General features: G+C 40.3%; 2 protein-coding genes across 2 annotated transcripts; one reads left to right on the top strand and one right to left on the bottom strand.

Annotated features, from left to right (window-relative positions):
- Positions 1–156: 156 nt before the first annotated feature.
- Positions 157–9,432, top strand: LOC139724828 (ribosomal oxygenase 2-like). The gene is made up of 9 exons (XM_071635952.1): positions 157–322; positions 765–1,276; positions 1,943–2,062; positions 2,911–3,042; positions 4,349–4,452; positions 5,881–5,995; positions 7,594–7,756; positions 8,649–8,857; positions 9,265–9,432. The coding sequence occupies exons 2-9, from the start codon at positions 800–802 to the stop codon at positions 9,430–9,432; spliced, it is 1,488 nt and encodes a 495-aa protein (XP_071492053.1). The 5' UTR covers positions 157–322; positions 765–799.
- A 5,868-nt stretch (positions 9,433–15,300) lies between these two features.
- Positions 15,301–22,344, bottom strand: LOC139724829 (coiled-coil domain-containing protein 83-like). Its single transcript, XM_071635954.1, has 10 exons — positions 22,229–22,344; positions 21,579–21,663; positions 20,883–21,051; positions 19,501–19,668; positions 18,980–19,071; positions 18,126–18,194; positions 17,318–17,439; positions 16,747–16,871; positions 16,101–16,363; positions 15,301–15,483 (listed from the first exon to the last, which is right to left on the bottom strand). The coding sequence occupies exons 1-10, from the start codon at positions 22,342–22,344 to the stop codon at positions 15,301–15,303; spliced, it is 1,392 nt and encodes a 463-aa protein (XP_071492055.1).
- Between the last annotated feature and the right edge of the window lie 2,849 nt (positions 22,345–25,193).

Below are 25,193 nucleotides of genomic sequence, written 5' to 3' on the forward strand. Positions count from 1 at the left end.
AAGTGTGCCGGATGACCTCTCGTAGACTGATTCTGTTCGATGATCCTCTGACCTGTGCACGCGTATATGCGCGCACATGATAGAGTGTACTGAGGAAACACGTTGTATACAGCAAACCACTGGCACTGCCAACTGCACCGACTGGAATGATAGCTGCTGATGCTTGAGGCACCCAGCTCCCGTTGACTCGGCCAGAACTTTCGGCAGCAAATTCACACACTGACCTGGCGATTGAAACGGCAGCTTGGCCCTGGGCGCATGGGCCAGGATCGACATGCTAGCAGTCGTCCATGTAACTTTGTTTGAGTAAATGCGGTGAGAGGTAGGAGAAGTCACTTTCAATCGAGAACATACATGTAGATGATAATGTATTAGATCTCAATCTGGTACTTAATTAGATTATTGATGATCATGGCAATTCGCAAGTGAGGAGTGGGTTCACTCGTTCACCATGCTTGGTTCATTTTTCAGCACCCCCTTTTGGAAGACATGTAATTTTAGCCTTTATTCCTTTAAATTTCACAGTTGAAAGAGTATTTATTTGCAGCATTTACTGATCTAGTCTATATAATCAATTGCCATTTGTTCATTATTTTTGAATACCCTGTACCTGTCACATCTAATATATAATTATAAAATTTGATCTTAAAAAAAAACACAGGCTACTACGTAGTACCACTACCAGCACTACTGAGTAGGCCCTACTACCAGCTAGTACTACAAGGAAGACTGAAAAGCACAATTCATCGCTTGCTTACCACCAGGCCAAGGGCAAGGCTGCACGGAGAGGCGGAGGGGAATGCCGAAACGCAGGGCAAGTCACAAACCCCAGAATGGGGTGGCCAGGGGAGGAAAGTTGGCTAAGCAACAAGACCAACACAGGAGCAAGGGAGAAAGTTGTGCAGAGAATTCAGGGGAAGGTGACTTAGCTGCAGATGCTTTTGGCTTGACCACACCAGCCCAGACCTTTGCCCAGCTGATCCACCCCACAAAACCAGAGACCTTCTTCCAGGATATCTGGGAAAGACAGCCCATGGTGATCCGGTGTAGCGAGGCGAGGGGAAACTTATTCGGCTCGCTCTTTTCGCGAAGCATCCTGGAGGAACTTGTCGCCAAGCACAAGGTGCTATTCGGGCAGGACTGCAACGTCTGCCGCTACAGGGGAGAGAAGCGCGAGTCCCTCAATGGCAAAGGCCCCGTCAAGCTTGGTCAGCTACGTTCTCTGCTCGACAAATCCAAAGCCACTGTGCAGTTCCATCACCCTCAAAGATTTCAGGTGTTCAATTTGCACATTGATAAATCCATTCCTTTTTAGTAGGAGAATGTTGCACCAACTATGATTCATTCATTAATGCATTATTTCATCTAGTAAACTCTCAGGACTACTTGTGATTTGAACTGCAATGCACAAATGACCCATTTATTCGTCATGGTACCACTACCAGCATTGTATTACAAAAGTACTGTAATGTATACACCATGTATTTACTGAGTTAGATTTTTGTGAATAGGGCCTACTTGACAATTTCACATGTGGTTAAATTCGCAATATCGAAGTACAGCAATGCAGGATAACCATGAAGAAGTGATGCATGCATGTCACCTTCATGTTCGTATATTGTTTTAAAATTTGCAAAATTAAAAACCTGCAAAATATGGCCTGTACAGAAACATTCTGCTAGAAGGCAGTAGAAGTTTGACCTTTATTGAATCTCCCTCTAAACTTACTGTACCGAGTAATAGGCAGCCCCACTTCTGCTGTTACTGGGTACCTCTGATGCAAAATTCCATAGAATACCAATGCTGTACTAGTATTCAAATGGTAGCTCTGGTAAGGATTTCTTGCTCTTCTTGATTTCTTCAATATTAGGAAAATATTGTCATGTAAATAATGACAAAGCAATTGCTTCTTCTCTTGCTCTTACCTTCCTGTATCTACCAGGACAGCATATGGCAACTGCTGGAACGTCTGGAGTCATATTTTGGTTGTTTAGTTGGATCCAACATATACATGACCCCTCGTGGATCTCAGGGCCTGGCCCCTCACTACGATGACGTAGAGGTGAGCAGACAAGTAATCTTGATTCTTCAGAAGCTTCTTAGTACCATCAAGCCTCATTTTGACAGAGCCTTTCAAACAGAGTTTCCACGACAATATCTCTGGGCAATGGTTTTTTTTTTTTTTACCCTGCCTATTAAAACGGTCCCAAAAAATGTTGCTCAGACAATGTTGTGGTAACTTGGCTAATTCTACCTAGCTAGCTAGGGTTATTACCCTGACATTACCCTGATGTTACCCTGACAATCCTTCTGTTAAAACACTCTCGCAGTAACATTCCTCTGATACACTCAAGACTCACAATGCATGCGCGATAGACCAAACAGAACGACACACTGCTTGCCGATCAAGTGCATGGATTGTAACCACACCCCCTTCACTCATGAACAGGTAAAGTCGTCATTGAAACCTACCTTGAGATGGTTTTTGGTGTGTGTCTGTTAAAACGGTACCCCTTGCTTTTTCCTGCTCAAGGCAAGGAGTTTTAATCTCCGGATGTTGTCCTGACATTGTCTGGGTAAGGTCTGTTAAAACAGGGCTTCAGAGTATGCTAATATTAAGTTTGTTCCTGCCTGATTGTCATAGTGAATTAAATGCCTTGTGTAAGTTTCCTTGGATGTGAAAAAATGCAGTCCTGTACCTTGCACAAAAGGCTTGTTTAATAGCTTGTCTATGTCACTGGAGATCTGCCAGTGTACACAATGTGTTACAAATATACAATGAACATTTCCTTAATCCATGCACTAGATATGATCTTCATTTATAGTAAAAGAATCCCGGCCATAGGTTTTTGGCATCCCAGAGTAAAACATCTCAGGTCAGTTGAGGGAATTCTGTGGTTTTCTTTTCAGGTATTCGTTCTGCAGCTGGAAGGGGAGAAACGCTGGCGACTCTACAAGCCACCAGTCATCCTGCCCAGGGACTACAGTAAAGACCTCGACCAGGCTGAGATAGGGGATCCCATTCTGGACACTGTTCTGAAGGTAAGGATGACTAGCACTTCATCATCAGACCCTTTAGCTTTGACACGAGATCTCAAGATACTCTGAATTCCACTGTGCAAATGAAAATCCAAGCAAAATTCTCATTATTGCATAAAAATGTAAACATTTCGTCGCTAGCGGTGTGGCCTGTAAGCTGACCGTACTCTGTGTGTAAATGAATGAGGTGATCATGCTCATCGATGTCCAACACATGGAGGTCAAGTGGGGTCTGATGTATGAGTGTTTATTATTCCTTAACAAAAGCTCTTACCCCACCCCCACCCCAACACACACACACAAGCTCACACAAACACGTCAAAACATGCATCTTCAACATATTCATTTGTGTGTGTGTGTGTGTGTGTGTGTGTGTGTGTGTGTGTGTGTGTGTGTGTGTGTGTTATTTTTTGTTTGTTTGTTTGTTTGTTGGTGTTTTGCACACCAGGGCTCCGGCTGTGCAAATAGCACATTATACACATAGATCAAACATTTCTTTTCAGTTTGGGACTCCAACCGTGCCATGTTACTCCAAGCTGTAAACACCCTGCTGCAATGTAAAACACAGCTGATCTTAAAATTAGGTAGAGAGTTTGCTGTAACCTACAGTACTTCATGCCATGACTCAGCATTCCTTTCTTCATGCAGATGGTATGCAACCAGATTAAGTCACAAAATCACACTTTATTGACTTACAAATATGCAGGGCTAAACTGTTCATGACTGTGCAAATCAAGGGGGCATTTCATCAAGCATTTTGTCAGATATTTTTACTGACGAACTGTTTTAAGCTACTGAAATGCTTGCATCTGATTGGCTGAGGGCAAATTTGTCAGAAAAAATATCTGACAAAATGCTTAATGAGAATATGCCCCCCAGATGTCCACCAGCCTTCATATACCTAAATGAATGCAGCTAAACTTATAAATCACTTCTGTCATGTCACTACATCTCTGAACTCGGCTTTTGCTTGTTCTTGTACAAATGTTGAATCAAATGAAATACGCAGTGCTTTGTATTTTTTTTTTTTTTACTTTCCTAGTGTTGATGAGCCCCTTGCAAGGTCAATGTATGATTTTGAGATGGTGGAGATTGAATGTGCTAACATAAAACATCCTGAAATAAGCAGAGGGGTGAAGGTTGAGATGTGAATTTTCTTAATTTGTAGAGGGAGGCAAATTGAAGAAAATTCACATCTCATAATTATAAAACATCCTGTCTTCCATTTTTTTCATTACATTTGATTTTCTGACTTTTTTTTTAGACTGGTGACCATATTTCAATACATGTCACTGTTTGCTTCCCACAGGCAGGTGACGTGCTCTACTTCCCAAGAGGAACTGTGCACCAGGCAGAAACCCCAGACACCTGTGACCATTCTACCCACTTGACCGTTAGCACATACCAGAGGGCGTAGGTCCATCTCCCCAACTCTTTCCTTATTATTATGACAACTGCATGATCTGCATTTTGAGTGTACATCAACGTCAGCGTGCTAACATCATGTGATATTCCGTTGATACTGTTTTACTCAATCACCAGATAGGGCCTATATTATATTTCCCAATATTTCACTGCATATTAACCCTAACTTACCTGGGCTATTTTGTGAGCTTAAAGTCCTGGGGGGGGTCATGATGGCCCCCCCCCCCTTATGATCTCAGCCGCGATTCGCGCGTTCATTACAAAACTTGGCACACACGTCACTCATGACGCAATCTATAGGGTTGTGTTGTTGAATTTCAATAAATCGCTTTATTTTATTATATATTAATTAATTATGTTAATTTATGCATAAAATTAGAATTTGGCTGGAAATCATTAAATAAAGCCCCCAAACTTCAAAATTTTTTGCTTGAGGACTCTTTGGTGAATTCTGATTTAATTTAGGTTAAAAAAAAATGGGTATCAATTTTAATTTCTTATGTATTTTATTGTTTTTATAATTTCTTATGTATTTCTTTGTTTGTTTTTTTACTTTTTTTTCCAATGGGAATCATTGGCAACACTACTTCAAACATAAGAAACATCAAATTAATTGTTTTTAATCACTAAAAGTAAAAATAATGATACAATTACAAATTTCAGATAGAAACCTGATTTGCATTGGTTTTGTACACAAATTCACGTTTTTGAGCAATTTTCAGTCTGACATGCACTTACATAATGTTGTGTAACTTCGAAATCGCGTACCTGGACGTCGCAAATTTGGTCTTAAAAGTTGCGCAAGGCTTCAAGGTAAATTGTCGCGAATCGCCATGTGGATGCGTTTTCGCGTTGCAGAGATGTCGCGCGAAGTGTCGAGGGGGGCCATTATGCCCCCCCCCCCCCAGGTAAGTTAGGGTTAAGGGGCTATAAACACATCATGATCAGTCTCAACTGCACATAATCTTTGTTACTTCCATTTTTTGCAGCAACTCTGATTCTTGCAAAACAATTTTGATTTTGATAGGAAAAGCCAAAGTCTTACCTGGGTTAAAGAATATTATAAAAAGTTGTTTGCACTGCTTTATTTGTAACACTGGACAGTAGAGTTTAGCCCATTGAGGATGAGTCGAGTCCTGAGTATACTCAGGCAGGTGTCTATGGGAAATGCGTGTTGTAGCAAAATCAGTCCGTCCTCATCGGGTTAGAGAACATGTCATAATGTGTGCAATAGAGTAGACATGTGTGCAATGTTTATTGTAACATTAAATTTGGCTGCCAGCCTGTCCATAGTGGCGAACGGTCCATAATGTCCCCCCCCCCCCCCCCCCCCCACCCTTCTGCTACCCTACCATGATCACAGGACACACATTTGGGTATTCCTAACTCTCTGGTTTCCACCCCTCTGTGTCACAGAGCTTGGGGGGATCTCCTCAGTCTGGCTCTACCAGCCATCCTGCAATCCGCCATCGAAGGGACGCAGTCTCTACGGGAGGGCCTTCCCCTCCAATTCTGTGCCAACAATCAGCAGGTATCCCCCACTTATCCTCTTCAGTGAACAATTAAGTCTCTTTGTTTTGGGTGATTGCATTAGAAAAACAGTTATTGATTCCTTTCCACCCACCCTCCCCTTTCTCACTTCACTAAATGGATTGACCCACTTTCTGGTAATTACCACACCCCCTTGTACCACTTCCTACACTTGAGAAGATAAATTGGGAGCTCACCAGGACCTGGCGGATAATCCCTAATTAATGAGGATTAAGTGGTGCCCAGTCTTCCTTTGAAGCCTGGCTGGTGTAGTAGTCTTAGTCAAAGTCTGTAGTGGAGAATGATATCACTTCCAGTGATTGGGTTTTCTTTTCTTTTCTTTTCTTTTCTTTTTTTTTTTTGGGGGGGGGGGGTAGGGGAGAGGGGGATATGGGCACTGAAACATATGGTCCATACATTTTGAGTAGGAGGAACATATAGAGGGTTGATCTCAGAAGCCCATGCTCTCCCAAAGCAGTTTTTCAAAGGATTTGATGTATTTAGTCAGACTATCTTGCGGAACAAGTGAGATGTGCATGTAACAGTCTGTTTTATAGACTCATCACTCGACAGTTATAAGCAACGCTGTGGCAGTCAATCACAACTGAATTGATCTTGCAACAGGGATGTTAGAAACTGAGTCATTTAGAAGTGGTCAATAAAAAACAAAACATCGATAGGAAGCAGCAGTGTTTTTGTGTTTTGCCAAATTAATTTGCTTCACATAAAGAATAATTCCACCCCCAAAACAAACAAACAAACAAGCCTATAGCTTGTTTTGTGTTACGTAGGATACAAAAGTTGACTAAATTTGAATCATCCCAGTTGGTGATGACCTTGCATTTCATCTTTTGCTTATCTAAGTTGTAACTCCCTTAGTTTGACAAATACAAAGCAGTAAATCTCCTGAAATTTCCTGGTTGGTTTTTTTTTTCTTGCTTGTTTGCTGTTTGTGGGTTTTTTTTTCTGATCTGCAAATTTTATAATTAGTCTTTCTTGTGTAGTCTATACATTTTCTTATAGTTTTGGTTAATCTCTTTTTTTTCCTGCAAGACTATTAAGACAATTAATTATTCAGCCATCCCAAATGTACCTTTTGCCGGAAACTCATCGTCTTTTTATTAATGATGTAATTTATGCTTAGGTAATGTAAAATTGTTAATGTGTGCAATACAGCAGCACTTGTTGTTGCTTAAACCTATATATGGCCTTTTTCATTGAAGTACCCATTTCCAGGAAAGTGACTTGAGTTGTTACAGAGTTGTGGAAAACAAAAAACTCCCTTGTTTCTTCAATATTTTAATCACCAAAACTAAAAATAGCATAAAATATGAAATCATATGTGATTTGGTTACAAGCACAGACATTAATGTCAGAGAGAACAGGAAAGTGAATGTTTGAAATGATATCCTGAAAATGAGTTTATCGATAGGGATCTGCCCAGCTTACCTTTACTCAAAAGTAGTCACAATGTTGCTTTCATTCAATTTTGAAAGAGACAACATATTTTTTTAGTATCTTCCATTTGTTCTTGATATTTCCTACAGTGATGCCAAAGGTCTAGTTCTTATTTTGTGAAGGTTTACTATCACATTGCAGATGTCTAGCAGTGAAACAGGGCAAAAGTTGAAAAACCTGATCAGCGGGCTCAGCAACCACATAGCATCACATGCTCAGGATGCAGCCAATGAGATGTTGTGTGACTTCATAGCCAATCGGCTGCCCCCTTACTCCGACGGGGAGTTGGACTGCAGTCCACAAGGTATGTTCATGTTGATGGAAAGTTGTATCAGTTACCCAGGAAGAAGTCGCGTAAGTTTTTAGTTTACACCAATTTTATTTAGTTTGGTTTGTTTGTGTTTGTTTGATTTTATCATGGCTCACAGCGATTCTTTTCAGGACTTTTTTTTCCAGCACAAGTGGAATGTGAATGATATTGATTCGTCTTCTCCTGCATATCGCTGTTAGGGGACAAAACCTTGTGTCTCAAAAATGTCAGGAGAGTAAAAAACAAAACAAAACAAAACAAAGCAAAATGGCAGCCAAAGCACTATAAGAAATGGGATCTCCTTTCCTTTGACATGCCATGGTGGTGTTATTATGGGGTAAGACATCTAGGATTTGATAGGACAGGACATCATTTAAGTTATTATATGACAATTCACCCATTGAAGACGGGCTGATTTTCCTATAACACACATTTCCCATTCATCGAGTCCGAAGAAAACTCTGGGCTAGTCTTCAATGAAGAAAAGCTGATTTTCACCAAAATTTGAGGTAGAAGGTCTTGGCACCCCAGCGATGATGTGCCCGTATGGCAACTCCTAAATACCCCAAATTAGGTCTGGAGTGTTGCTCAGGGGGCCCAGCAGCGATCCCAGAATCTCAGGATTTTTGAAATAGTTTGCCGTAGATGGAGTACCATGAAGGCTGAATGAGCCGCTTTGGTGAACAGGAGACCCAAGGGTCTTATGTTGTTTTCTTGCTTTTGAACAAAACAGTGCTATCAGTTGTAAGCATGTGGGATGACATAATGTCAATTGTGTCACAGCAGTTCTGTTAGGTCAAACACAACAACAACTCTGAGATTAATTGATTTGATGGAAAGGATACATTGATTCTCAGCTGTGGCCGTATCGATTTCTAACATCCAGGGCCCATGCCAAGCAACGATCACAGTGTTCGTCTGCGATTCCCCGATCACACTTTCCTCGTGCGGTGTAAGATGGAGGATGAAGAAGAGGAAGATGAGGAGGAGGAGGATGAAGAAGAGGAGGAGGAAAAAGAAGAATACCATCTCTTTGTATATCACTCCCTACAGTCGTCAAGACAAGACCACATGATGTCAAGCGAGTCTAAAGAGGTATCATTTTCATCATCTTCATCTGAACAGTGGAATCTTGTCATGAAGAGGTCAGATATAAAAATACTCTATTAGGACAAGGTCATTTTGCAGGTACCAACTCTTTATATTTCTTTGTTTTCTTTGTACCCCGATATAACAAGTTGGTTGTCATCGTTTTTAGGTCATTGTTATGATGAGGTTCCCATGTATTTGGTCTTTTCTTGCTAAAAGGACGAGTAGAGGAATAGAGGTGAACCATCAGACACAAAAATATCTGAAATTCATATCACACCACATTTGCATTTCATATGCCATCTCATAAACACAGCGATTAGGGCAAGCTATGGCAGATGCACAAACTGAAAATGGAAGTTCAAAAGATATCAGTATCTTAAGATCTATCCTTTTCCACTTCCCCCAATCAGGTTCAGGGGATCCAATTGCCAAGGGCTTGTGAAACGGCTGCGAGAACTCTCCTGACACGGGGGAAAAGCTGGCAACGGGTAACGGACATCGACCTGGAAGATGGCATCAGGGGGCAGATGTTGACATCACTGTGGGCAGAGGGTCTACTTGAGGTCCAGGATCTATGATGCAAATTGTTCAGTGTTGATGGGACTTGCTTCTTTTCATTCCCCGAGCAATCGTGATGCATACAGAACGTGCGTGAACATGTCTTCAATTTAGTGCAATTTCACTGCACAGTCAAGCTGACTTTGATAAATGAGGGAAAACCAGGCTACAACAACTGTAGAAGTTTCATTATAAAACTTGACACGAAAGTTGTGGACTTGTTGAAAGTTTGACAGGCTTTCACGATGAAACCTCTACCTCTCTCTCTCTATCGGATTCTACTCTGTTCATCCCAGCTAGCTTGAATGTACTGCAGGATTGCGCCATAATTGCTGATACTGGCTGAAGCAGATCCCATGCTAAAACACAAAATAAGTGAATTCTCGTTATAATATAACAAACATGGCTGTAACAAAATTCTTGTTACAACAAGTAAAAATTCACATCACAAAATTATCACCTATGTATCTTTATGTACTTTACTCTTCTGCTATAGCAAAATTTCGATATAATGAAAGAAAATTGCTGGTCCCGAGGACTTCGTTATAACGAGAGTGCACTGTAAACTGATACTAAGAGAGAGAGAGAGACAGAAAGGCTTGTGCTAACCATACACAGTCAAACAGGGTTACTTCATTGCATAATGGTGAGTGTACTGTACTGGTCTCCACAAATGAACTGTGTTTTGTACAGCCCAAGTTGACCATTGGCTGAAGAGCCAAACACTAGTCAGTATTAACGTATAGTCCTGCGTATCCAGGGGAGGTCATTGCCCTTTCATAGAGCTCTTCCCATAGTCTTACCGCAGCAGTCGCTAGATTCCCATGCATACACCACGGTCAAGAGGGACGTCTCAAGGATGACACACTCATATATTTTTTGATGAATGCCTCGGGTAGGATTCAAACTTTAAAAGCTCACACTGCGGTACTGGTGCATGTCACTCACATGGAATGCATACGTCTGAAAGTGGTCACATACGCATGTATTTTTCAGCTCTTCTGTCATGATTGTGCAACATGCATGGAAATTATGAGCAGTACTAAAGTGAGTAATCGTACACACTAAAGTAAATTATCACATACATACGTACACACATATGTATAGTGATAATACATACATGTGTACTGTGAAAGTGGATTTTCTATGTGCTCAGTTGGGTAAAATGAATTTTGTGTGTTTTTAATTGCGCTGAATCAAATATTAGATGAAGTGTTATTACATATTACAAGCAAAAATACTTGCGGGCTTTTATGTTCGCACTCGATTCATGTTGTGCAAAATGCACAAAAATTTCCACTTGTTGAGATGATTTTGTTTTGCAATAGATGTCCAAGCACCCTCCAGTACACAACAGGACTCTCACAGAGGTATGAAATTTGTGACGAAATTTGTGACACTTCGATATCAGAAGAACCCAACAGTGCTGGCTGCAAAGAAAATTGATAGAGACTTCAACTAACTTACATATGAAGAGGGCACCGAACTTCCTTACACCCCCATGAAAAAAAAAAAGGTTGCTCCGTCTATGTCATTTTGACCTCATTTAGTTCTCAACCTGATATTGTCAAATATTCTCCTGTAACCATACACAAATGCCTCTGACCATGTACAGTCTGGTTCTAGGTCTTGCTGAAGTTTTCTTTTTCCCTCTCAGTGTGCCTCAGATTTTCAAGAATGAGATTCATCTCCATCACATCATTCTAGATTCAGTTGCATTCAGAAGAACCAGTTAAACTGGAGTGTATTTTGCATAATAAAGGAAATATGAATTGAGAATTATATGGCATGTATTACTTGTTTCCTGTGGGTTGTTTCAAACATTTGATGAGTCAGATTCCCTTTGTATTGTGTGTGTGTGTGTGTGTTTGTGTGTGTGTGTGTGTGAGGATTTATCTTCAACATAATCTTGTGCTCACCTGATTGTCAGGAATGGCTTCCATGGGAACACAACTTCAACGACATTCAGTGGAGCAACATTTATACACGATTTCTACTGCTTAGCAATAATCAGAAACACACTCTGCTATTTAGTGGAAACATATGGCTGAACCAACTTCACTGTCCCTCTTCCATGTCTAAAAATGATTTCTGAGTCCAGAGAATTATCAGCGGAATTTTGTTTCCTTTCCAGAACAGTCATTTTCTAACTAATCCTTGATAGATTCTGCTGAGTTGTTTTAAGGCTAGTAAGACAGTTTGTGGATCTACACAATAAGGTTGCATTTGCCCTGGCAGTTACATCGAGCACCATCAGCTTCTACTCACACATGCACTTCATTGCAAGTGTTGGAGAGTCACCGTCATGTATGTATTGCACAGATGTATTAACAGACAGAAAAATCTTCCTATTGAGTTATTTTCAGTGTAAAGTATACAAATAAGAGATCTGTGAAACTTTAAATAAATTGGGCAAGGAAATCAGAAAGTTGGATTATTCTTTTTTAGATCCTGCAATTCCTAGAGGGCAGTAGTCAAGTTATGGACAGCTTTTCATGTTTTGTACGCATTTTTTTTTTTTTTTTTTTTTTTTGGGGGGGGGGGGTTTCCACATTTCTTATGATTGAGATGCCTTCTGTGGAAATAAAGCACAGCATAATGGCATGTATTCTCCACGTTATCAAGTTGGACCATGAAATACACCTTATAAATGTGATCTTGACACATTGCATTTGACCACGAAAACGGGTGAATCAGAAAAAAGCCATAATCTAATTAAGTTTTGCCCCCCAAAATTGGAGTGTTGTCTATCATTAAAACGGAGTGTAGCTCACTTATTTTATGCCCAACTTTGTTATTTCCTAGTACTGCAAAGTATTTACCATAGTGGTAACTCAAAACAAGTTTGGTTTCCTAGGAATGGATAAAATGGATCATATGCAGCTTCCAAGAGTCAGTTTTTATCAGAATATTTTATTCATATTCAAAATAATCATCAAATAATATTACTTAGATCACCACATTCTCCATGGAGTCCATGCTTTGCACATTTTACAATATCAATATCATTCACACAGTTTGTATATGTCATCAGTAATACTACATATATTTACAATGGAATGATATACCATTTATGCATCATTTTACAATATACTGTACTGCCTCTTACACCGTTTCCTTGTACATAGGCTGTAATGTGTTAAATAAGGGTGACATGCATAGTACGACATTGAAACTGGCAAAGTTGTTAATTCTCAAGTGGGATGAACAACTGCTAGAAAGGAAGGTCAACATAATGTTTTGATAGGGAATATCTATGAGAGGTGCACAAGTCCTTTCTGTTTCATTCTGTTGTTATTTGTATGATTCTTTTACATTGAGACAATATCAGACCTATTAATATTAATTCAGGGCTTATAAACATTGATGTAGGGCAATTTGTCAATCAGTTGCAATATCGGACCTATTGCTTTTAAGTGGTAGGTTTTAGAGGCCTGGGAATGAGGCTCAGCTTCAAGTTTGAGCAGGGATATTTGTAGTTACGTGTACGTCCAAGTGCCTTTCTTTGTGTGATGCTTTTACATTACGGCAATAACATACCTCCTGATTCAGAGCACTTCGTATGACTGGGTTTACATCCCATGTGAGTAATTAAAGCATTATACAGAGACTTATACGTTGTCGGTGGGTTATGGTCTCGAAAGACTCTAAGCGTGGGAAAAGAAAGGTGACCTGATTGAATCGATCATCATTTGCTGCCAAACTGGGTACATTTGAAAACCCCAACTAGCGCAGGTACAGAATTGCCTGTCAGCGAATATGTGCATCGACTCCAGTCAAGATATTTTTTTCTGCACCTCATGCAGTGACACAGAGATCAAGCTATACACGATTCATTACATGGATTCTCAAATATATCCAAGCTGGGTCAGCCTTCCCATTGCCCACTGCATGGTATCCCCAGGCTACCGCTCTTTAATACAGCACACAGTGTAGACATATCAGGACAGATAAAGTACGCCTCATTTGATTCCTATTCCTTTCTATTCTTGGACAGCAAATATTCTGCCTTCACACATTTGGTATGTCAGACTCAGCAGCAAAGAAAGGTGAATGTCGAAACAAGACTTTAACATCTGCTCCATTTTGGTACACTCCTCCCCCATATCTGTATGCCTATAAAGCCATGATGTTTATGTCATATCACTTTTCCACTACTGTATCAAAAGATACTACACCTGTAGTAGATCTTATCAGCAAAATCTAAATTACAGCTCACTTCAAGTTTATGTATATATGTACAGATGAACATTTTCTAGAGTTGAATAAATACCTTAAAAATTACCCTTGCCCAAATTACTTTTAATGTCAATCTTTTGTGACTAATGCAATCATTACTGAAATCACTTGGGAAGTAATTCATCACTTGTCTCTATGCAGTGCACAGAAAATTTGAAACTCAAATACTGATACATGTACTCACAAAACTTGCTTGTGGACTTCATAATACATATGATATGTATGTACAACTTGTTCGGGATATATGCATTACTTACAACAAAATCAAGATGCTGACATTGCTGTCATAACTCATGCGCTACTGTCCAGCTTATGTAGTGGCAGTAGCAATGCAACAGAAGAACTATTGGGCAAGCTACAATCCAGTACACTTTTAGGCAAACTAGAAATGTCGCTACAGCGACTGGTTATACCCCCGTCAAACAACATTTCATAAGCTTTGGTCAAAACAACATTTGATAAGCTTTGGTCAAAAAACTGAGGAAGTAGTTAAATCCGCAAGATCTTTCCTTGATCTTCTGCCATTAACATGCCGTTACCATGGCAACGTACTTTCGGGTACTGTCGAAACATGCGTCTTGCACATCTACAACCAAAGGCACACGTCTGTACCAAGTTTCATGGAAATTGGGCAAAAACTGAGGAAGTAGTTTGCAACACAAAATTTTCCATCATTTTGGCTCATAATATGTGAGCTGTTACCATGGCAACATACTTTTTGTTACTGTCAAGAAATGTGTCATGCTGACCTATATCCTAAGACAAACATTCAATATGAATTCCATGAGAATTGGAAGAACACTGATGAAGCAGTTTTGCCATGAAGCATTTTGCCCTATATTTTACCAATAACATGCCGTTACCATGGCAACGCACTTTTTGCCACTACGGAAATATGTGTCTTGCACATTAACATATTCAGATGAACATCTGTACCTAATTTCATAAAAATTGATCAAAAACTGTGGGAGGAGTTCGCGACGCAAGATTTGTACCCATTTTTGCCCATAATATGCCGTTACCATGGCAACGTACTTTTGGGTACTGTCAAAAAATACGTCTTGCACATCTACAACCCAAGGCACACATCTGTGCCAAGTTTAATGGGAATCGGTTGAAAACTGAGGAAGTAGTTCGCGACGCAAGATTTGCAACGGACCGACCGCCCGACCGACCGCCCGACCGCCCGACCGCCCGACCGACCGCCCGACCGACCGTCCGCTGATTCCTATATACCCCCTTCAAACTTCGTTTGGCGGGGGTATAACCAGTCTCAAGATTTAAGGGAAAAATTGGGCTGAGCGGGAGTATCCTAAATGCGCCTTCACTTCATTTTGGTTTTGTTGTCATGGGCGGGCTTCTTGAGGGAGGAAGAAAAAAGGCCAGCTTTACAAACCAATTTTGATTGGCTGTAATGTGACATGGTACACCTTGGAAAATCAAGTGACGAAATTGCAAAAACAAGGCAAAAATGAGATATCGCGAAAGTTGTTCATCCCTTGCCTGTGTAGATGCAAAGATTCTCAGACTGGTACTGTCGAGACAGTTACTCTTAAACTGCAAAAGTCCCGAGTCAACAGGGTCCTGGTCCTCTTGGATACATCAGCTGGGGGGGGGGGGGGGGGGGGGGGGGGGCGTGTTCCAGAGGGTCACATTTCCTGTGTGGGTGTGGTTACCGATCTCAGCATCTCCCTGGTAACGGGCCAGACGTCCGGCGCCGAAAGCTTGGCTTCCGCCTCCTTGTCTGTGAGCTTCTTGGGGGCATGGATTGGGATGGCGTGGCCCTCGATGCTCAAGAGCTTTAGTTCCAGGGGTCCAAGTTTAAGGTATTCCTGGTGAATGATTGAAAGGGTGGGCAAACATTTAATAATCTAGATATTCTTAACTGACAATTACTGCTGAAGTTGTTGTACACTGATGTCTTAGGTGGTTATGGATTCCTGATGAATAGTAAGTCCCAAGCAGACTCATACTGAATTTTTGTTCCTGAGCCAAGTTCTTAAACAGCAGACTTGGATTCCCCCCCTCCCCCCCAAAAAAAAAAAGAAGAAGAAGAAGAAGAAGAAGAAACAAACAAATACACACATGAACGAATCAAAAACCGTATATCATAAGCTTTTACACACATGCACACCACATATTCCTATTTTATACAATGCCATGTGCATCACAATCTTGTAGTTGTCAATTCAAGTTGTTCAATGCCTTCAATATACTGAATTTATACAGATTGAATGGAAAATTTACATTGCCTACAACTATGCCACACATTCAATTTGCCTTTGCAAAAGCTGCACTAAGGGTGCCTGTTCCAGCTTTTAAAGCATTATTCAAATCTTGGCTACTTCTTTTTTTTCTTTCTTTCTTTCTTTATGTTGAAGCACAGGCTATCGATAGTGGGCCTAGTCTTTGGTTCAAGGAACAAGGTTAAATCACTGTTCACACTCACATCAAAGTCCTCGTCATCAAAGTTGAGGAAATTGTCAAGTCCACCCAGGTACTCTCCAATCCCTTCATCATCGTCATCATCCTCCTCCTCCTCATCCCCATCACTACCGCTGTCGTGGGCGTAGACCTCCTCCCCCTCTGCCGAATCCATGTGTGACTCGTTGCTAGGGGGAGCCCTGTGTTCCGTCTCGACGGGCTTGAGGGAGAAGACTTTCCGCTCCACTGCCCTCTGGGTGGCGCTGGTCGGTCGTTGCTTCCTGGGACCTGGGTTGAGAAAATTGATTTTTTTTAAATCATTCCCTCTTGCTCTTTCTGTCACTTCTGTATGTATATTTTGTTGACTTTAGGAATCACATTGTACTGCAATTCTCTGTTTTTGTCCTCTCACTCAGCGTTATTCTTTAATCTCTTCAATACAACACTTCCTCTTGGTTATTCAATGAAATTAATGAACAGTTGCACTATGTGCCGGAAGACATGAATAAATTTCTACTTCTGATTCAGAGTTCTGTCACTGCCTTTAGTTTACACTTCAGAAATCCGTGCACTGACAGCAATAAGTAAACTTTGCTGTCTCGGCAGGAATGCATGGTACTGGAGTAGTCTTGTCTTTCAGGAATTCTAGAATAACAGCTATAGGATCTCACCTTGGGATGTCAATGGCATCGGAACGTCGCTGTCTCTGCGAAAGGCGGCATTGGCCAAGTCAAACTCCAAGATCCCGCCATCATCCAAGTCTTCCTGGTCCTCAAACTGTGTCAGATAGAACTTCCTGCAGTGGACAGAAGGAGTAACAACCAGTTTGGGACTAAAAATGGGAAAATTTGACCAAGCAACATACCTAGTCTCTCTTCCATAAAGTTCTACAACTCATCAAAGAAAGTTTTTTTTTTCACCTGCTAGTACCTGCTGCTGTAAACCAGAGGAATATTGTTGCATAAACTCAATTAACCCGTTGAGGACGGACTGATTTTGCTACAACAAGCATTTCCCATAGACCCCTGCCCGAGTATACTCACGACTTGTCCTCAACAGGTTAATCATATTCAATGCTTTTTAAAAGGTCAAACATTTTCTTTTTGTTGTTAGGTTTCATGGCATTTCCTTCGGCAGGACATCTCAGAAAGTAAAATTCTTGTGATCAATCTTTCTGTATTTCTATCGCTATTTTTTTTTTTCTTTTAGGAGCGTTCGAACATGGTTGCAAGAGCACCTTACCTTGATATCTTCAGATCCTCAATCCGGCAATCAAAGAGCTCACTCATGATGGTAAGGTTCTCCCTCTCTAGGGACTCCACCTCCCCCTGGAGCTGCTCCGTCTCCATCTTGTGAATCTCCAGCTGGAGGAACAAACACAGAATCACACAACGCGTAAACCATTGCTGTCTGAATACAGGCTGACTTTCATTCCATTTATACAGAGCATTTAGAGCTCTCCAGGGCACCTCAGGAGAGCTCCTGAAGTGCTTTTTAAGTCTGTTTAAATGGTCACCAATTTTTAGAGCACTCCCAAAGCAGTGGCGGATCCAGGGAGGACTGCTTCCGGTGCCCCCCCCCTTTATTTTTTGTAAAAACAAAAGAAATAGAAAGACAATAATGGGGGTAGGGGTGCGTGCGCCCCCCCTTTAATTTTGTAAAGGTGTCCCCTCTTCACAGAATTCCTGGATCCGCCACTGCAAAGTGATATCCATGATCTGCGGCGAGGTGAAGGCGCATGCATAGCCTTGAACCACCATGAGCACAACTGCGAAATTGGCTCAGAAAACACACTACCTACATACCTAAAGGGAGTGTATGTACTGCGAGCAGCAGAACGCACTGTGCATATTGTGATGTTCAACGTTCTTGTGTGTGCTGTGTGGTCTCGGCGGATGTTGACTCTCTGTATGAACAGACTCGCAGGGACATAAGCTGAAGCGCTTTAGGGGCACTCCTGTGTCCAACTTAGAGCGAGGTTGACTTTATGCCTGCTCATAAATTTACAATATGTGACACTTTTTGGCTTCCACTGACATGTTAAGATTACCTCTCTCTTCAGCCAGTCATTGTCGATCACCTCCTGAGCACTGAACTTGTCCAGAGTCTTCATTGCTTTCTGCGAGTAGAGAAACATTCATTATTCAACTAGCTTGAGTTAGAGGCTATTGCACCACTACTGCATGTGTTCAATGTGAAAGGGCACTACAACTGGGTAGTATCTTAATAGAGTATCCCAATTTTTACAAACCATATATTTGTGTATATCATTTTGTTTGTTTGTTATTTTGATTTGACTGTGACCTTCATGAGATCCACAGGGAAGGTACCATAATTAAATGGTATATATTTGAGTTCTACAAAAACACATAAATTGTGTTTGCATAATGTAAAGTTCTCATGATAGAGTATGATTACTGTAAAAGTGGATATTTTCGTGCGACTAATTTTTCGCGCTCGGTCGGGTAAGAAGAGCTTCGCATGTTTTTAATTCCGCAGAATCACGACATCAACTACTGGAACTTATGGCAAGCAAAAATATTTGCGTGCTTTTATTTTCGCGCTAGTTTCTGGTTGCACGAAATGCGCGAAAATTTCCACTTTTACAGTCTAGTCACATAAAATACTTCATGGCTCCAACATAGTTTGGCAATAACATATAGAGATATAGATTGATGCATACCTAGAAATAATGAGTTAGGTAAATAAGCAGATATATTAATTCATTCATTCATACATATATACATACATAGAGGGACAGACAGTTTATAGATTGGTAGGTAGATAGATAGAAAGATACCATATGGGTTGATTGATAGATAAATAGATAGACTGAGAGCTAAGAAAAGCGTATGACACTTTAATTTCATACATAAAGGTAATGTGACTAGTCCATCCACTCACCTCTGAGGCAATGTACTTCTGCTCATCAAGTCTCTCTGTTGTGGACTTCTTGATCTCATCCTTGGCTACATTCAACGTCCTCTCCAGGTGAGCTAGTGAAACAACAGAAATACAGATTAGATCTCATCATTCATGTTTTTATTGATGTGCACATCTAGCCAGGGTCAGAATCCACTAACTCCACTGTTTTGTAATGATTTGACAGTGAAGGAATAGTGTGCAAGTGGAGGCATTTGCATCTTAATAAGCATCTACAACATTACGCACACAGCTACACAGTGGGAGTGTGCCGAGTATGCAAATTCGCACCTCATTATCTAAACAAACAACAGACCTGGCCTATTATGCTATAGATCTACAAAAGCTTGTATGACAGGGGGGAGGGGGTAATGCCAACTGTAATTGAAGATATACAGAAGTTTGGACATTGAGATATACTTCTGGAAGTTATCAGGGAGCAAACTATCCATAGTTTCTCGTGGTGTGAAAGCGGCTGTAGTTCTAGTTGTCATTTCCTTTACCTTTCATCTCTTCAAAGTTGGTCTGCATATCAATCAGTTCTTCTTCCAGTAGCTTGATGTGTTTGGCGTGCTCCCCACTGCCTTTCTCCTTGTATTGTGTCCACTTGGTCACCTCCACTTGCTCTTCCTCGTACAGTTTGATGGTCTCACCAATTTTTAGCTTCAGGTCTGAAAATGTGATGACAATAGGCATGTCTTCATCAGACCATAGTTCAAACTAGCAGGCTATTTTGCAGTTTGGGGAAATAGCTGGATACATGTATTACGAATGTGCGTCTTCATTACCTCAAAAACAGCCCACTTGGGAGATTAGGGCGATACTGATGCATATGCACTTTGCATCATTACTCGGCTCGGCACGCACTTCGAAAGAGGTTTCCCCAGTGTGATGGGATCAAGAAAACTTCAGGCTGATGGAGATGCAACCAAAATAGCGCACTAATGCAAGAATGAGCGTGCTATTTCACGAACCAGGCCAAGAATTGGGGGCAAATTTTCCCAATCAAATAGCATGCTGTTTGCATCTTCATAGAATAAACAGCGGTTTAATTTGACATTGGACTAGTTTCCTACAAACAAAATAGCATGCTATTTTGAAACTTCGGTCTGGTGATGACAGGCCTTATGAAGACATTTCACCACTTCTCCTGTTCTCTGACTTCTACATCTACAACAATAATGTTAAAACAAATTGGGTAATGTGAAAAATTTCATGGGAACATGAATGCATATGCAACCATCTCAAATGAGCATCGTGAAAACAAAAATCATTTGAAATTCATCACTTAGAAAATGATACCTCCTAGTTTTCGCAGAAGCCCTAACTATACAAGGCACATCTTCTGTCCCGTCAATTTATTGGTACATCCCTGCATCATGATCTGTATCACTGCCTTTATCCCTTTTCTCTTTAAAGTAAAATCCTCCCTGGAAAAAAGTTATACACAGGAGAATAGATGTGAAATTAGGGTGAAGAGCTGGGGTCATCTGCATTTGTCCTTTCCTGTGATGAGATCTACAATGCTAGACTTGCCAGAAAAGGGGCTACAATTTGGAAGAAAAAGAGGAGGAAAGACATGGAGATGCAAGGATCTGAAACCAATCCAGGATAAAGTGAGATGCATGGCAGGATGATACCCTATCCTCAGAGGTTCTCTACCAGTCCCAAGGGCTGCAGAACATTCCTTTGATGTGTTTGTGTGTGTGGGAGGGTGGGGGTGTTGACAGGCCAACGGGGTGGGGGAGTTTGTCTCCTAATGGGAATCAGGGGCTCCTACCATATTTTTTTAGTTGTTTTTTTTTCCACTAAAAGTAAAAACCTACATCTTTCCTGACTGTGTGGGAAGTAAGCATACTGATCATACACATGGCCCCAATCTCACCCTCAATATTGTTCTCTTCCTCCTTGCATGCCCGCCATTTCTCCTTCAAGGCCGCCTCGACCTGTTCCTTGTTGATGACAGACACTTGCTCTAGCTCCTGGTCCCTCTCCTTGGCCTGTTTCAGAAGGGTCTTGATGTGATAGAGCTGTTCCTCTTTCAACCTCTCGTTCTGACATACATTATGGGCACAAAGAGCAACAAAGTCAGTTGAAAGTACACGTGACTCTAATCTGGTCTGATTTGAGGATATGTGTGTGTGTGTGTGCATGCATGTGTGTGCATGTGTTCATGTAAGTGTACGTGAGTAAAAATTGTAAATATAGTTTTTCTTCTTCATTAGACTAAACTTTGACCTTCTGCAGGTTTTCGTCCATGTGCAATGTGTTTACTGGTTCCTCTTGGGTGCACATTATCTGAGGCAAGTTTGGGCACAATGCCCTAACAGATTGATTTGATGAGTTTGATAAAGTTACTTAAAAAAAAAAATCCAAAGATAGAATAATGTGAACTCTAATGACTTTGAATACAAAATGTACACTATTCTTCAGAAAATGTGCAAAGATGGAGACAACGACTGCCGATATTTGTAGAGTATTCTGTGTTTAAAACCTAACTAATGTCACTGAAGTGACAAGGCTTCAAAACATAATTTTAATATCAAAATTCTTATACAATTTATTATGATGGAAAGCTTACCCTCTCTTTGTTCCGTTGACCTTTTTCTTCCAGTCCCTTGATCTCATACATGAATTCTTCGATTGCATTCTCTTTCACATTTATCCTAAGTGGAGAAGAACAATGAGTTTCCACGTATGAAAAAAAACAATGCAAGATATCATGCAAGGAGGAATGGCATTTGTATTGCAACTGATTAACAAATTGCCCTACATCAACGTGAATAAGCACAGCATTTGTATTATTGTGGCTCATAAAAGAACATAGTTCAGATAGTGCATTGATATTCATACCTGTCAATTCAGTTTTGACAAACTATAAGAAGTACTTCTCTTTCTTAATTACTGTAGGTAATATTGATTGTATTTCTGTCTGCAAATTGCTACATTTTTCTAAATAAGCAAAAATGGTCACATGCATACTATATATGTATGAAATGTTTACACATGAAAGTCTCAATGCACAAAACTGTCTTGCTCTGAGTGACAGTCAAAATTCATATTCAAATTGCTTTACACAAACCTAAAGTATCTTTCATCAAGGTAGCCATCATTTGCACCGTTGTTTGTCACATATTTAAAATGATTATTAGTCATTAAACAGCATGTTGGGCAGCTTTTTTTTTTTTTTTTTTTAAAGAAAGATGAAAAACAAAAAATGTGGTGACTTACTGATAGGCTAGGATTGCTTCCCTTATTGTCATCTGAGGCTCCTTCTCCTTCTTCTTTCCGCTCTTCTTTCCACTCTTCTTTCCACTCTTCTTTCCTTTCTTCCCCTTCTTCCCCATTTTCTCTGATGTCTGGAAGCACTATCTGCAATTACCACATATACAAAAAAAAAAAAAAACATTCTTTATCACTATAGCAATGTAAACCAGGCCATGTCAAATCTAACTAGACTAGATCTACTAATGCATGAAAACTTTCATGTCTGAGCAGTAGAGCATAAGTCTAGTAGTTAACATGATTAAAGTTGCTACTAGTAGAGTAAAAGCCCCAATTTCCGGACACTTAAGCTTTTTTGCAATATTTATTCAACTCAAATAATACACACAACATTATCTATAATAATGTATGTTAAATATATCAACCTAATTTTTCCCAACATTGATTTTGTTAAACAGATCATAAAATTTCACAAAATCCCAAAATATTATGACCTTGTCAATTCCCCAAAATTCGGACAGCGTCTCCAAAATTCGGACACGCGCGCAATGTTAATACGCATACAAGGCCGCTGAAAAATCCGCGCGCGCCATACCTTGTTGGTGCAAGGTTGCATCGGGGATGTTGCGGCGCCCGTTCGTGTCCGAATTTTGGGGACTCTGCACTTGCATTCAGCCCCTGTACATTTATTCACTGCATCGGCACGTACGGAGATTTTGTTTTTATTTTGTGTTTTTGAGGATACCATCACACTCTGAGCTTGCAATAAACGAAAAATCTCGCAATAGAACGGCGTAATTTTTCAATTTTTAGCACTTTTTCGGCGACCCCGATTCTTTACACAGGACCTAATTTGCGCGCGCTTTGGAAAAGTTGCGGCGATTCTGCGATTTTGAAGGCAAAATTTAAGATTTTAGATGGATTTTTGGGGGTGACTCAGGCACTTTCCTGTGGTGAACGAGTGTGCTAGTATGTGAAACGATGTGATATGCTTGTGTTGTGACAGTCCACTTTGCTGCCTTGTGATAAGTGGCAAGTGTCCGGATATTGGAGACCGGCCGAAAATTGGGGTTCTTACTCTATACGTACTGGTACACATGATACATAGTTTTTCTTCTTTTTAATTTACATCACAGACACAAGCAATGTTCGGTACTGTTATAAAATTAAAGTGCTCAATGTAATGAAAGTGGAATAAGGTAAGAGAAGAAACAAATCATTGTGTCAAATTTCATCCTTAATGTGGACCACTAAAAACTTTCTAAAGTTACACCACCGTCATTAAATTTTGTTGGGTTTGTTGTAATTTACGCACGCAATGGCATATTGCTGAATTGAAGCATCTTGCTGCAGCACACATATTTGACATAGGGCCTAGCTAGACAGCTTAACCTTATTTTGTCGGTTGTGAAGTTCTAAACCTAATGAACTAAGTTAGAGAAGAGTAATTTAGATCAACATGTGTTACTGTTATGTTTAGTCTTCTCTGTCTTGCTTGCCTTCTGTGAATGCTTGGTTTGGTGCAGTCTATATCTGTATATGGCGATGGTTGAGATTGTTAAAATTAATGCAGCGACATGGAAGTAAGCATGTGGGACTATACACAGGCGTTCACCCTTCACTTTGATGACACTGCAAATCCAACTTCTGTTCTTTACGTAAAAACAAAAACACTGATTTCAAAGGTATACTTGTAACATTTGTACTCAATCTTCCGTCTAAAGATATCTTTACGAGGCTTTATATCACATACATTACCTTATCATCGTATCCTCTTCTGGCGACTACAGTGCAGTTCGCAGTGTCAAATTAATTGGTTTCCAAGGAACGCAACGCTATCCGACAGACGCCCTCACGTGCCAAGCATGGTCGTCTTCTCCGTCTACACTATGTACGTACAAGTACGTCTATTGAGCTCTCCGTCGCGTCGTTGTCACCTCTGGGATATTCTGACCTGTGACGAATAATTATTTTGAAACAATCGTGACAAATAATCTTAGCCTGGCCCAGTCATCCCTTTAGCTTGAGGGGTTCCACTTCACTTCCTACCACCACAGAAACTACATGATGACAGATTCATTTTTAGCATTTATTTGCTCACTTAGCTTATATGGTTATACATTTGTACTTCAAAAATAACATTCTACATTTTGGGCGAAATTCCTCTTCAAATTTCGTTACTTTATTTGAAGAGGAATTTACCTAAAATGTATTATATTCTAATCAATATGTCATCATCACTGGAAAATCAGGCACAGTGGAGAAACATTACAAAGAGAACATAAAGTCCACATGCACAAAATTTTCCACTTCTATCATAAAGAAAGAATACTTGACCTTAAGAAGGCGAGGGAGAAATGATTTCCATTTATTTTGAACATGCGTCAGTAACGAGCAGAGGGAATGAGTAGTATTGTGTGTTATTGAGTATGGGTGCTGAAGCCTGTCACCATTTAAATTCACATGCGTGGTTCTTAACTTGTAAGATAGAAGCGAAAGCTATCTTTACAAGGCAACTTATCATGAAAGGTTGGCTTGTATGATATTTTCTTCTTCTCCGAGCGTTAAGTAATTACATTTACGTATGAAAAAAAAATGTATCAGATTTTCCGACTACTATTTATCCATATTCTTAAAATCTCATTATTTTTTTTGAATGTTGATGTAGTTTACTGGAAATGTGACAAGGATGGCCAAAGACATTCAGAGGTGGAGAACCTCCGTTGCTGCTCTACATGTCAAGCGGTATAAAGGGCAGTAAGAAAGTTTACTCTAATAAAATGCGTGGATAACATATCTTAAATAAGGTTTGTGCAGTATCATGTATCCTTGTAACAACACTGAAGTTTAAAGGTGACAGTGACCTTCGGATCACATATCGTTTCCTCTGTTGTTGTTTTTTTTTCTGTTCCATCTATGTTTCACCATTATTCAAATCATCATTATTCAAATCATATTATTACACTATTGT

Source organism: Diadema antillarum, unplaced genomic scaffold, assembly GCF_040938485.1.
Source record: "Diadema antillarum isolate AM-2024a unplaced genomic scaffold, OU_Dant_1.0 scf00000231, whole genome shotgun sequence".
Classification (NCBI taxonomy): Eukaryota; Metazoa; Echinodermata; class Echinoidea; order Diadematoida; family Diadematidae; genus Diadema; species Diadema antillarum.